The following is a 14,835-nucleotide window of genomic DNA, read 5'->3' as shown; positions in this document are numbered from 1 at the left end:
TCAGTTAATGGTATTAGGTCAAATTTGATGGTGATATATACACTGAAGAATAAAGAGTCAGCCCTTCAGATGATCATTTTTAGACAGAACTTAGGTTAGAATATTTTTTTTCACACAGCACAGCTCAGGTCTAAAAAGAGAGGTCTAACAGCTATGTTTCACAGATGTTACAGCACAGGTATGGTTAAAGGTATGAATGGTTGACAAATATGATTCACAGGTATACATGTTCCATATAGTTAGTTTGTATAGTCCTCACACAACAATATATTTCTCAGAATGTCTCAGTGTAGATCTCAGATAAGTCTCAGTATGGTTAAATGGTATGTGCAGATATGTTGAGATATGGTCACATGTTTGTAAGAATGTATGTCAGTAGGTATGTTGCTAGCAACATTGTCAGAGATGTATGGTTGACAGGTGTGCACACAGACAGGCACACACGTAATGTCATACACGGTCATCACCACTGGTCTGGTCTGGTCTGGAACCTAAAAGTCAAAAGCAAACAAGTTTAACAGTTATACCAAAACAAGGAATGTCTGCAATTGTACAATTGTCCAATACAACTAAGGTATTTAAGTGAAGCTGTTACATTACATTAGGCTGACACATTATAACCTAATGACTAACATGGTAAACAGTTTAAGCTTTTTAAACAATTCTCTCAACAATTCTAGGACAATTAAAAAAAAAAGGTAGAGTAGGCCTACAATACAATTGTTGCACCATCAAGCTACTGGTAGTTAAATACTAGCCTATAATATTAAATTGCAAACAAAGCAGAATTCTGTGTTTTATTGTTTTCAGTTTTAGTATAGGTGATTAGAAAACTTTGCAGGCAAAGGGTCTGTTGTTGCTGTTGATAATCATATGAGTAAGGACAGATCATTCTGATACTAAGTATCTTGATAACCAACTGCTATAACTTAAACAGCTTGCTAGGTCTGTCAGCCACATTTTTTCCTACAGATTAGTGCTGGGCGGTATGACCAAAAATGTATATCACGGTATTTTTCAAAATTCTTACGGTTTCACGGTATATGACGGTATTTTTTTCCCCCATGCATAATCAGATGTTCACAGCATTTTCTACAGGTTGAGAGAGGAATTGCTGCAGTACACTGACTAAGGATGGTCTATTTTACTGTCATGATGTAGAACTAGATGTACCGCATAGCGGTACAAAATATGACCGCCGCTCAGTCTGTTCGCACATCCGTTCCGCGAAAATAAATCACACTTCAATTTGTCTCCATATTTTACTCCATCCCCCACTCTTGAAACTTTTGTGTATGCTTGTTTGGCATGCCTGAGTGTGTGTGTGCGGCTGCACAGAAAGTAGCCTACTGGTGCTGAAAAGACGATGACGTGACCACCGCGGTCTTCCGTTAATCTTACCGTAGCCTAGTCAGTGCCCTTACCAAAAAATCCTATAGGATTCTGATAGAAATCCTTTAGGATTAGTCCTATCATATTTTGGAACAAAAAAATCCTACAGGAATCCTATTGGATTTTTTAAAAGCACAGAACTTGATATATCCTATTGGATTTTTATTCCTATAGGATTTCTATTCCTATAGGACTTATTCCAATAGGATTTATTCCTATTGGAATTTCACTTCTATTTCCCTAATGGATTTATGCACATCCATAGACATTACGCAAAAGAAACGAAGCACAGTACAAATGAAATGGATGGTCATAAGTAAATAACATTTATTATATCAATACATTTTTTAAAAAATCAGATGTGAGTGTGTGTGAGTGATTGTGTGTATGTGTATGCGTATGTGAGTGAGCATGTGTGTGTGTGTGTGTGTGTGTGTGTGTGTACGCGTTCACTTGGAGCGCCTTCTGGCCAACTTTGCTTCGTCAGCGCATTCCTGTGAAATGGCTTGCTTGACCAGGGCAGGGTCCACCCCAAATTTGTTGGTGATATAGTCTGAAAAACATATAGGAGAGAAGAGCAACACATGAACAGATTAATACACTGTAAATCTTTAGAAGATACAGTGATACACTGGCCGGAGCAGACACAAGGCAAACATGGATACTATAGCTTGTTTCCCCTTGTGATTTGTCGTTTAGACCAGTTATTTCTTTGAAATTGAGCTCTTCAATTAAGCAATCTTACATGAGATGCCGTTCTTGAATGTCGGGTTATGAACTTTCGGGCCCCTGGGCCCAGATGTATTAAGAGCCCCCCCCACTATTTCTCGCATATGTGTGTGTGTTTTTTGTTTTATTTGTTTGTTTGATTTCCTGTATTCTGGTGCATTTTGGGGATGGCCAATACTTTAATTCAATCAGATTCATAGTCTACATCCCGATGTGTTGATATTGATGATCAATGATTCCATGCAATGGCTTGGGCTTCAGGGCCCCCTGACCCCTTGGGCCCCTGGGCCTGGGCCCGGTAGGCCCGTGCAGTAATCCATCCCTGATTATTGGTACGCAAAGTACAGCCACAGGAACGAGGCACTTGCGCAAAGTTCCGTAGTGCTGTACTTCAAGTACCAATAATGACATTCAAGAACGCCATTGAGTGTAAGATTGCGATTCAATAACACAAACGATATGAAATCTGACATGTTGTTGCTAATATAATGCTGCTGGCAGCTGGTTCATGCAGGTCAGTTTCTGGTGTGAACACCACACACACGCACTGTGAACACACATTAACTGCTATGCACTGATTGCAGTCTAAAATAGGCCTTATAAGGAGTGAAATGGTTAGTGTGAGCACTGCATTGTACTGGAAACTATGGGAACACAAACAAGATACTCACTTAGTATGTCCGACGTCTTTGCAGAATTGAGCTGGGGCTTGGGCTGTCTTCCCAGAAAGGCATTAGACAGCTCCCCCGTATATGAATGTGTGGCCAGGACCTGCCTCCCAAACACTGCCATCAACAAGTCCTTGGTGGCCTTTCTAGGGTCACTCCACTTGATGTGGCCATACTGGGTGGCCGTGATCTTCACTGTAGGGCCTATGTGAATCTAAAAATTACCAAAATACAGAAAGAGAATAATGTCAGTAAGCACTATGTGTAAATGATCAAGCTGCAAAAAGCATGATGCTTTTTCTTTTCTTTGAATGGCTTCTGGGAACACAAGTGACTTTCACCTGGACTGGTGAGGGTGGTGATGTTGATGATGTTGTTCTTGAGGGTGGTGATGTTGATGATGTTGTTCTTGAGGGTGGTGATGGGGATGATGATGATGGTAATAAGGGTGATCTTGATAATGTGGATGACGCTGGCTGAGTAATTTGATCTGTATAAAAAACAAACAAAAAAAACAGTAACAATTCAGGAGCTATGTAATACTTTTGGGCTAAAAAATCCTGACTTCGAGACAGGAACAGAATAGAAACAACAGCATTGACATTATGTGTATCTATGTTCAGAATACAGAAACACATACCTCTCACAGTACGCTCCAGGTTGATTATTTTCTCCCGCATCTCTAAAAGCAGACATCGCATCTCATTAAGCTGGTTAGCTATGCTGCTATCGGCGGCTGGGTTCTGGGGAGAGAGAGAGAATTTTCAGAAATCCCAGAGGTTGCAAATCTCCATCAGTGCACAGAAGAATATAAAAGGCTGGAATTTACTTGTTGTAGACAAGGCTGCCATGGGTATTCTGTGGTTGTTTTGAGTTTCGGTTGCGCATGTTGTCGCAAGCAAGCATGACATGTCCGCAAGATGCGATACTGACAAGAAAGTGGGGGGTGGTTGCATGAAAAAAACAGTGACGGCAAGATGCAATATTGACAACAACCCTGGGGATTTTCCAAATCTGCCCCAAGTGGAGACCTCCACTATTGTGCGATTTGACTGCCTAATGCTGCAACAAGTCTATACACAGAACACCGCGGGTCGCAGGAGGGCGCAAACGCTTACGCTTGGTCTAACAGCAAGTAAATTCCAACCTTTACTTACAGAGGTATTCTTATATATAAACTGTACTAATAAATGAGGTTATTAACGTACCACATCTTTGGAGTATCCCGGCTCACTCTCCTATGGAGCAAGGGAGAGAGATAAGTCCAAACCAAACCAAATGTGACATTATCAACACTCTGAGCTGAGCACAGACAACAGCAAATGTTAACTCTTCACTTACTTCATATTCATTTAAAAACTGCAGAGACAGAGCCTTTGTTAAATTCTTTTTCCCCTTTAGTTTTGGATTTGTGTCCTCCTACAGCATAAGAAAAGATTGAACATTTTCAAAAAAAAAAAGACTTAACATTGCCCTCAGAAGTTAGATCAGAAGATCCATCAATTAAGGTCATATTTATGAGGCTATTGGCCTCATAACTTACCTCATCTTCCTCACTGCTGGCAGGTGAAAACTGAGCTGGGGGGCGTTTCTCTCTGAGACCACGGCCACGTTCTTCTGTGCCAGTAGCTGCATTTCTGCACCCCCTCTCCAGTGCTTCCAAGGCCTTCATTAATTTAGTTCTACTCCCTAAATGAAAAAACTAAAACTTTTCATTCACCAACAAAATCAATTTGCTTTCATAGTCCACCATTTCAATGGAGAACTAATTCATGTACAGTTAATTTCACTTTCATAGACAAGAAAAAAACACTGGCATATCGATGAAATTCACACACCTTTCTGGATAATCTTGATGGTCTCATCCCGATACTGTACATCACATCTTCACACTTCGCATAAGCCGTTAACAACTTTATTTTGTGGTAGCACATCCCATGTAGGGGGGTCCTCGATCCACTGAATTAACATGTACATTTTCTGCAAATCGTCATCGACATCATAATAAAAAAAAAAAAACTGAACAGAGAATCACTGTTAATAGCCTTTATAGGACTTTATGTATTTCTGTCCCAATTTCACTATAAGGATACATTATCTAAAATAGATGACATTAACGTTACTCACTGTCAACTGTTATCCTGTCTCCCTTCTTGACGGATAAGCGGAATCCAACTGCTACTTTTTGACATAGTCCAGCTCGAATACCTGCGCTGTGTTCCACTCAGCCCTCACGCGGGTGAGCCCTTTTTTTATGTAGCTCAGTGGATTCCATGAATGGTGTGCCAAGTGGCTATAGCTGAGCATAGACCCACTACTAAAATTGTTTTTAAAAGCAAGTAGTAGTTTGTATTATTGCAATTGTAAAGAAAGTTATACTTTGTAGCCTATAGAGGCCCTTAAATAAACAACCATTTTTTAGATGACATTTAGGCCTACTCTTATCTTAATTTCTGTATGGATAAATGGCTGTGTGGTCAAAAATATCCAGGCAACACTCAGGTGTGAGGAACCACTGCAGGTTTATTCACGATACCGGGAGCAGGTCACTAGCAACAGCATGTTCCAGTAACACAACTCAAAGTTCTCTAGGGCGAAGCCCCATCTTATACATGTTAATTACATTGGTAATACAAATCACATGAGTACAATGGTCGTTTCCAAAAAAATCCTCATACATACAGAAATACAACAATACATACTGTATACACTTCTTGGACATAGCATGTGATCCATGCGCCATACGCAAGTCATGGGGCTACTCCAAGTAAGTAGATAATTGGTCAATACAATACATATACATCCTTCAGCATTCTCTTGCCATAGTCTAGTTCCTGTCGGGATATACCTAATATTACTGCCTAAGGCAGAATACCCTTAACTCGTGACAAAAGGGGTCGCATGACCTTTATTAGAAAATCATGACATGGAGAGAACAAATGACAGACAAAGCAAAGTTGATGCACAGTATTGAATGTATAGAAAGCATACAAAGAATATATATAAGAAAATGAAAAGTTAATCACTTCTATGTAATAAATGTAAATTAGTATTCACTTCTAATACATGTAAAATTATTAATAATCACTTCTAATACATAAAAATGTTAGTAATCCAAAATTTCTCCTTCAGCTGAGTTATATCTTAGCCTATAGGCTCGCTGAGCAATGACAGTAACCAAGCTAAATATTGTACCATAAAAACAATCAACAATCTTTCTTCTCCTGGTAGTTTTTCCATGGAGACAGGACTGAATATGCCTATACGAAAAAAAGGCAGATATAAAAGGTAATTATGAAAAGCTGGTGGCATTGTTGTTTACGTTTCCTCTTTCCAAAATAAAAGTTACAGTTATCAAATGGTATCATGTGCCATTCATATATTTAGATTTTTAGACCCTGATTTGCTTGATGAGGTTCCAAGGACATCCAAATGGAGACATTGTAACCAGGAGTGTGTTGAGGGTTCAGAGCATGCAGATGAGGACAATGGAGAAATAGACAATTCGGAGGACAATGGAGAGACAATTCAGAGATACTTTTGGACATTCCTACTTTTGAAAATCATCAATTAGCAAGTGATTTGCCCAGATTTTCCAACACAGACAAGTCTATGGATTCCCCTTTATACCCAGGGTCGGATGTGACATTGGCACAATTTATTGTCTTAATCCTAGCCTATTCCCTAAGACACAGTTTATCTGCAACAGCAATTGAAGATCATCTGAAATTATTAAGCATCCTTTCAGCAAATAACATATTGCCACATTCTCTGCATGTATTCAAACAGCTCCTTAAAGACCCATCTGACACCATCAAATTACATTTCTTTTGCCAAGGTTGTGGGGCACGCTTATCAACACAGAACACAAATTGCTTGACCTGTGGTGAGGAAACAAATAATGGCAATCTCAAAGAGGGTAACTTTTTTATAAGTCTTTCACTAGCCAATCAGATTCGTGACATCATACAGAGAGAAGGTCTTAGTGACTGTACAAATGCTATACTGGGCAAAACTGATTACAAACCAGGAGATGTGTCCTTATTGTGGAACTGTGACAGTGTTCCACTTTTTAACTCCTCATCCAATTCTCTCTTGGCCCATTCGGTGTACTATCAATGAACTGCCCCCTGAGGTGCGTTATAAGAATGTTTTGCTGGCAGGAGTCTGGTTTGGACAGGGCAAACCTGATATGGCCACCTTTTTGCATCAGTTTGTCCAGGACATAAAAGACACCAATGCAAACGGCATTAAATGGGTCCATCCTGAAACTGGCATCTCTCAAATTTCCAAGGTTTTCCCCATTACTTGTTCCTGCGATGCAGTGGCAAAATGTGCAGTTCAAGGTATCCATCAGTTTAATGGCTCATATGGATGTGGGTACTGTCTGAATGAGGGAATGGTTGTGGCCAAAGGGAGGGGTTATACAAGGGTATATCCTGATGTTGAGGCTGATATGAGAAGTCACAAGCATATTGTTGAATGTGGGGCGAAGGCAGTTAATGAAGGTGTGAACCATGTCCTGGGGGTCAAGTCTGTGTCGCCTTTAATCTTATTGCATACTTCTACCGGCTTTGATATGATCAAAAGCTTCACAGTCGATTACATGCACTGTGTGCTACTTGGAGTCACAAAACAGTTTTTAGATCTTTGGTTTAACAGCAAATATCATAGTGAACCATGGTACATCGGTACAACAAAAAACAGGATTGATCAAAGACTGTTGCCCATTACACCACCCTCTGATGTGCCCAGGGTGCCACGCACTGTGCATGTAGCACACAAATGGAAAGCCTCTGAATGCAGGAGTTGGTTGCTTTTTTACAGCCTACCAGTCCTACATATGATTTTGCCAAACAAATATCTAAAACACTGATCAATGTTAGTTAACACAATATTTCTCCTTCTGAAAAGACAAAGTCACAGAAATAGATTTGTCCAGTGCTTCAAGTTATTTGTTCACCAGATCCCAGAAATTTATAGAATGTGCCATATGTCCTACAATTAACTCATCTTATTTGTTCAGTGGAGTTACATGGACCACTATGGTCATCTTCAGCATTTGTGTTTGAAGGACATAATCAAAAGCTAACTAGGTTATGCCATGGAACACAGTCGATACCAAATCAAATAGCGTATCACTTCAACCTACTTCAGTCTTTGCCAAATTTACTTGAGCAGTCAAACTGTTCAGATGACATCACCCATATAGTACATAAGACAGTAAATGATTGGATAGATGGCTATCCTTTGAGGTCCAAAGCAGTAAGGTTGCAGGATATAGTTTTGTTGGGTTGTCCACAACACAAAAAAATAGGTGAAGTAGAACACTTTGTTAGTTCCAATATGGGGACCGCAAGATGTCGACCTAATTGGTGATTACTACCGTCGTGCAGTTTTGAGGGGGAAAATATTTACAACAGAGGAATATGGAAAAGGACAAACATAATAGCTGTACTGTCGAGTTGAGAAATGGAGACCTTGGAGTGATAACTTCAATCATTAACATACATAAAAACATACCTGTCTTTCTCATACAGCTTTTTAGATCAGAAACAGCCCATTTTGTATCAGAAAGAGTAAACCATCTTAAATTAGTCTGCCCAACCCAAGTGAGAGTAGCTGTAAAGTACAGTGACATAATCCGTAAGGTGGTATTCATGAAAATTGAGAAAAAGGTATATGTATCACTTCAACCGAATGGTACAGAGATAGATTAAGAAAGATTATTGTCTTACACATAATATATAATATGACGTATGTATGTATGTATGTCTAAGTAAATGTAGGCTGTAAAGTTATAAAGTTTTAGGATATTCTATTTTTTTTTTTATATACTGTAGACCTATATAAATGACTAACCTGCCTGTTTGTATTCAGAGAACAATTCATCTCAATTCAACCACTGTCTTAGGTCTAATCACGTACAGCATTTAATCATTATTAACCAAAGGCATCAGGTTTTAACATGATATTCTTTGAAATAGTCTACTGTTTTAATAATAAATAAACTAGAAAAGCACTCAGAGAGTGCAGACTTAGCTCTGCCCAAGGGTCACTGATGCAATAAATTCCCCTATTGGAAAAAATGAAAATCCTAAAGGATTTTTTGATAAGGGTGCAATCTGTTTACTGAGGGCACTCATATTAACCACTGATATCAATTGCAACAGCCAGAGAAATACAAATCATTTTTTACATGGACGGCCTTTGGCCTACACACACTACTGCCAGCGTCACGAGACTGTCATAATGGATAGAACACCGAGACTGTCATAATGGATATGTGACAGGGCCCTCAGGTTTATCCAACTAAATGGAGGACAGAGGCAGTAGTATAAACAATGTTATATTTATTATTTCTTTTCTTTGTTTAAAACGGATGGCAGGGGCGTACAGTAGGTAAATCCGATAAAAACAAAATCACAATACACAACACAAAATAATCAAAGAAAACAAAAGGTAATACACATAACCATAGATTAAATGCCCAGTGGATTGGTGGCTGCTACACGGCCTGAATTAACACAGGTACAGTAACCCTCGGATGGCTGCCCAGCCCCAAAAGTGATCTATGGCCATACACACACACAAACACAAGTGTAACACTCAAGCTTTCTAAATACAACCCACACGAGTATAAATAGGTGTTCAGTACACGCTCAACCACTAGAATGTGCCCTCACCGCAAACTAGGGGAAGGCAGCAGTCCTAGAGTACCTTAACTGTGTTACCTAATAGACCTAGCAGGCCATACTAGCAAACAGGGGGAAGGAGGGGGCATTCAATAAAGGAAACAATACAAGACAAAACAAAAACAAGACAAACACGCTATTCAGCGCCAGTGGAGTGCTACCGATACAGCTACAATGAATAGCAGAAGCTATAATGAACTAATACTACCTGGGACATAGACCCCTATGGCCCAAGAGTAACAGTCTACTGTGTGGAGAAACTAGGTTGGGAGTCACAAAGAACTCAATATGAACTAATACCACCTGGGGCATAGATAGACCCCTATGCCCCAGGAGTAACAGTCTCCCGTGTGGATAAGCTAAGTCAGGGGTTACAAGAACCCATTAAAAACTAATACTACCGGGGGGAGGGATAAGTCTCAATAGCCTCGGAGTAACAGTCTGAAATCGCTAACTGGCTGCTAATATGAGCTCAGGGATGGCAACAGCACTACACCTGGTCGTGTAACAGACCCTGGCAAACAGTGTAAATGCACCAGTGTATCACACTCAGACAAGCATACAACACAAAGAAAATAAACCAACACAAACAAGCATACCGTACATCCAACTTTGACGTGCTGTTAGTTTAACACTGACTAATACCAAAAGAAACTCTAATGGGGGAAAACAGTGGTCAAACTGTGATAGACAGCCAGCTGTGATCTACAACAGAGAGAAACGTTTAACACCCTGGTCCATGGTTATGTCGCATTTCATAACAATACACAACAGTTTTTATGAAGTTTAATTGTTCATAAGTCAAGCGACATGTAAAAAAAGAAAACATTGTACCAGATACATATTTAAAATAGGACCGTTACACTGTTAGAACAATAACCAATGCCTACCTCGGCCTTTTCCACAATGCGAGCTAGCCCAGGGGAACAGGAGCAGAGGAGGGAAGTGTGTCAGCTATAAAAACAAGGGAGCGAAAATTACAGACGCTGCATGCGGTTGTTTGGCCCGTATAGCTCACTTAGTCTGCTCACATTAGTTGAGTGTTTGACCATAGCTATTGCAATGTTGCTATTGTAAGAGGCCTACCTCCACGTTCAGCATTCGCATTGGTAGTCACAGGGAAACAGGAGTAGGGAGGAGATGACAGTCTATAGCAAGATGAGCGAAACGTTACGACACTACAACCACCTGCCCCGTGTTCAAACTACGTGGCTAAACACAACCTCTCACTTTATGCTATTACCTACATGTCAGACAAACGTTCGTGGTCTACGGCAGTGGCAACAACTCACATCAAAAGTGTAAGGAGTACATGAAACATTCCACCTACCCAGACCACAGCGAGGGAGTTGTTCGCAACCAAAACCCAGCATGAAGTGCGCGGTTTGTACCGACCAGCGACAAGCAACTTGCGTACCAAACAATTTGGGAGAGCTTCTTTTGTGTTTGTCGGGAAGGAAGTTATGTACCCATGACACCAGGCCCGCACGCCCAGGTGATTGCAATTAGTCGTGATCCTGACCTGATCACAGATAGAACACCGAGCACTACGTTGATCAGAGCTCCCGTAGCACAATGGATTAGACGTCGCTGTGCAAAGCACTTGAAGCATTGTGCCAGCGTCGCAGGTTCAAATCCTGCTTCATGACGTGACCACCGCGGTCTCCCGTTAATTTTACCGTAGCCTAATCAGTGCAATCGCGGATCGGAAGATCGCGAGAACGTGCGTGCGTGCGTGCGTGCGTGCGTGCGATCTCTTAAGAAGCCAATTGCGTGACTGTTTCTAACTGTTTGCTGTCTGTTGCGCTGTTTACTGAGGGCACTCATATTAACCACTGATATCAATTGCAACAGCCAGAGAAATACAAATCATTTTTTACAAGGACGGCCTTGGGCCTACACACACTACGGCCAGCTTTACGAGACTGTCATAATGGATAGAACACCGAGCACCAAAAAATCAGAGCTCCCATAGCACAATGGATTAGACGTTGCTGTGCAAAGCACTTGATGCATTGTGCCAGAGTAGCAGGTTCAAATACTGCTTCATGACGTGACCACCGCGGTCTCCCGTTAATTTTACCGTAGCCTAATTAGTGCAATCGCAGATCGTAAGATCGCGAGAACGTGCGTGCGTGCGTGCGATCTCTTAAGAAGCCAATTGCGTGACTGTTTCTAACTGTTTGCTGTCTGTTGCGCTGTTTACTGAGGGCACTCATATTAACCACTGATATCAATTGCAACAGCCAGAGAAATACAAATCATCTTTTACATGGACGGCCTTGGGCCTACACACACTACGGCCAGCGTTACGAGACTGTCATAATGGATAGAACACCGAGCACCACGTTAATCAGAGCTCCCGTAGCACAATGGATTAGAAGTTGCTGTGCAAAGCACTTGAAGCATTGTGCCAGCGTCGCAGGTTCAAATCCTCCTTCATGACGTGACCACCGCTGTCTCCCATTAATTTTACGGTAGCCTAATCATTGCAATCGCGGATCGGAAGATCGCGAGAACGTGCGTGCGTGCGTGCGTGCGATCTCTTAAGAAGCCAATTGCGTGACTGTTTCTAACTGTTTGCTGTCTGTTGCGCTCTTTACTGAGGGCACTCATATTAACCACTGATATCAATTCCAACAGCCAGAGAAATACAAATCATTTTTTACAAGGAAGGCCTTTGGCCTACACACACTACGGCCAGCGTCACGAGACTGTCATAATGGATAGAACACCAATACTGTCATAATGGATAGAACACCGAGCACTACGTTATTCAGAGCTACCGTAGCACAATGTATTAGACGTCGTTGTGCAAAGCACTTGAAGCATTGTGCCAGCGTCGCAGGTTCAAATCCTGCTTCATGACGTGACCACCGCTGTCTCCCATTAATTTTACCGTAGCCTAATCATTGCAATCACGGATCGGAAGATCGCGAGAACGTGCGTGCGTGCGATCTCTTAAGAAGCCAATTGCGTGACTGTTTCTAACTGTTTGCTGTCTGTTGCGCTGTTTACTGAGGGCACTCATATTAACCACTGATATCAATTGCAACAGCCAGAGAAATACAAATCATTTTTTACAAGGACGGCCTTGGGCCTACACACACTACGGCCAGCTTTACGAGACTGTCATAATGGATAGAACACCGAGCACCAAAAAATCAGAGCTCCCGTAGCACAATGGATTAGACGTTGCTGTGCAAAGCACTTGATGCATTGTGCCAGAGTAGCAGGTTCAAATACTGCTTCATGACGTGACCACCGCGGTCTCCCGTTAATTTTACCGTAGCCTAATTAGTGCAATCGCAGATCGTAAGATCGCGAGAACGTGCGTGCGTGCGTGCGATCTCTTAAGAAGCCAATTGCGTGACTGTTTCTAACTGTTTGCTGTCTGTTGCGCTGTTTACTGAGGGCACTCATATTAACCACTGATATCAATTGCAACAGCCAGAGAAATACAAATCATCTTTTACATGGACGGCCTTGGGCCTACACACACTACGGCCAGCGTTACGAGACTGTCATAATGGATAGAACACCTAGCACCACGTTAATCAGAGCTCCCGTAGCACAATGGATTAGAAGTCGCTGTGCAAAGCACTTGAAGCATTGTGCCAGCGTCGCAGGTTCAAATCCTCCTTCATGACGTGACCACCGCTGTCTCCCATTAATTTTACCGTAGCCTAATCATTGCAATCACGGATCGGAAGATCGCGAGAACGTGCGTGCATGCGATCTCTTAAGAAGCCAATTGCGTGACTGTTTCTAACTGTTTGCTGTCTGTTGCGCTGTTTACTGAGGGCACTCAAATTAACCACTGATATCAATTGCAACAGCCAGAGAAATACAAATCATTTTTTACAAGGACGGCCTTGGGCCTACACACACTACGGCCAGCTTTAGGAGACTGTCATAATGGATAGAACACCGAGCACCAAAAAATCAGAGCTCCCGTAGCACAATGGATTAGACGTTGCTGTGCAAAGCACTTGATGCATTGTGCCAGAGTTGCAGGTTCAAATACTGCTTCATGACGTGACCACCGCGGTCTCCCATTAATTTTACCGTAGCCTAATCATTGCAATCGCGGATCGGAAGATCGCGAGAACGTGCGTGCGTGCGTGCGATCTCTTAAGAAGCCAATTGCGTGACTGTTTCTAACTGTTTGCTGTCTGTTGCGCTGTTTACTGAGGGCACTCATATTAACCACTGATATCAATTGCAACAGCCAGAGAAATACAAATCATCTTTTACATGGACGGCCTTGGGCCTACACACACTACGGCCAGCGTTACGAGACTGTCATAATGGATAGAACACCGAGCACCACGTTAATCAGAGCTCCCGTAGCACAATGGATTAGAAGTCGCTGTGCAAAGCACTTGAAGCATTGTGCCAGCGTCGCAGGTTCAAATCCTCCTTCATGACGTGACCACCGCTGTCTCCCATTAATTTTACCGTAGCCTAATCATTGCAATCGCGGATCGGAAGATCGCGAGAACGTGCGTGCGTGCGATCTCTTAAGAAGCCAATTGCGTGACTGTTTCTAACTGTTTGCTGTCTGTTGCGCTGTTTACTGAGGGCACTCATATTAACCACTGATATCAATTGCAACAGCCAGAGAAATACAAATCATTTTTTACAAGGACGGCCTTGGGCCTACACACACTACGGCCAGCTTTACGAGACTGTCATAATGGATAGAACACCGAGCACCAAAAAATCAGAGCTCCCATAGCACAATGGATTAGACGTTGCTGTGCAAAGCACTTGATGCATTGTGCCAGAGTAGCAGGTTCAAATACTGCTTCATGACGTGACCACCGCGGTCTCCCGTTAATTTTACCTTAGCCTAATTAGTGCAATCGCAGATCGTAAGATCGCGAGAACGTGCGTGCGTGCGTGCGATCTCTTAAGAAGCCAATTGCGTGACTGTTTCTAACTGTTTGCTGTCTGTTGCGCTGTTTACTGAGGGCACTCATATTAACCACTGATATCAATTGCAACAGCCAGAGAAATACAAATCATCTTTTACATGGACGGCCTTGGGCCTACACACACTACGGCCAGCGTTACGAGACTGTCATAATGGATAGAACACGGAGCACCACGTTAATCAGAGCTCCCGTAGCACAATGGATTAGAAGTCGCTGTGCAAAGCACTTGAAGCATTGTGCCAGCGTCGCAGGTTCAAATCCTCCTTCATGACGTGACCACCGCTGTCTCCCATTAATTTTACCGTAGCCTAATCATTGCAATCGCGGATCGGAAGATCGCGAGAACGTGCGTGCGTGCGTGCGTGCGATCTCTTAAGAAGCCAATTGCGTGACTGTTTCTAACTGTTTGCT

General features: G+C 42.0%; 1 protein-coding gene and 1 long non-coding RNA gene across 5 annotated transcripts; both read right to left on the bottom strand.

The window, feature by feature from the left end:
• Positions 1 to 1,696: 1,696 nt before the first annotated feature.
• LOC121715576 (early boundary activity protein 2-like) lies at positions 1,697 to 5,109 on the bottom strand. Of its 4 annotated transcripts, XM_042101441.1 has the most exons (10): positions 4,917 to 5,109; positions 4,628 to 4,769; positions 4,333 to 4,478; positions 4,131 to 4,208; positions 3,998 to 4,027; positions 3,430 to 3,532; positions 3,131 to 3,279; positions 2,793 to 3,003; positions 1,818 to 1,945; positions 1,697 to 1,771 (listed from the first exon to the last, which is right to left on the bottom strand). In XM_042101441.1, exons 3-9 carry the CDS (start codon positions 4,459 to 4,461, stop codon positions 1,842 to 1,844), a joined length of 804 nt encoding a protein of 267 aa, XP_041957375.1. In that variant the 5' UTR covers positions 4,462 to 4,478; positions 4,628 to 4,769; positions 4,917 to 5,109; the 3' UTR covers positions 1,697 to 1,771; positions 1,818 to 1,841. The 4 variants fall into 4 exon arrangements, with proteins under 4 accessions (XP_041957375.1, XP_041957374.1, XP_041957377.1 ...); XM_042101440.1 differs by lacking the exon at positions 1,697 to 1,771 and having other exon boundaries at positions 1,786 to 1,945; XM_042101443.1 differs by lacking the exons at positions 1,697 to 1,771; positions 4,131 to 4,208 and having other exon boundaries at positions 1,786 to 1,945.
• A 4,013-nt stretch (positions 5,110 to 9,122) lies between these two features.
• LOC121715589 lies at positions 9,123 to 10,995 on the bottom strand. The gene is made up of 3 exons (XR_006033634.1): positions 10,815 to 10,995; positions 10,571 to 10,632; positions 9,123 to 10,438 (listed from the first exon to the last, which is right to left on the bottom strand). It is a non-coding gene; the product is annotated as an uncharacterized LOC121715589 (long non-coding RNA).
• Between the last annotated feature and the right edge of the window lie 3,840 nt (positions 10,996 to 14,835).

Source organism: Alosa sapidissima, chromosome 8, assembly GCF_018492685.1.
Source record: "Alosa sapidissima isolate fAloSap1 chromosome 8, fAloSap1.pri, whole genome shotgun sequence".
Lineage (NCBI taxonomy): Eukaryota > Metazoa > Chordata > Actinopteri > Clupeiformes > Clupeidae > Alosa > Alosa sapidissima.
The sequence above is the reverse complement of the archived record's forward strand: the minus strand, read 5'-3'. Positions and strand labels throughout refer to the sequence as shown.

Bases quoted from the DNA above. Each gene is read 5' to 3' on its own strand.
- LOC121715576 (XM_042101441.1), bottom strand. From the start codon at position 4,461: ATGAAGGCCTTGGAAGCACTGGAGAGGGGGTGCAGAAATGCAGCTACT. The intron at 4,028-4,130 runs GTAAGTGAAGAG...CTTGCTCCATAG, and splicing joins AGTTTTTAAATGAATATGAA to GAGAGTGAGCCGGGATACTC. The intron at 3,004-3,130 runs GTGAAAGTCACT...GGTAATTTTTAG, and splicing joins CACCACCCTCACCAGTCCAG to ATTCACATAGGCCCTACAGT.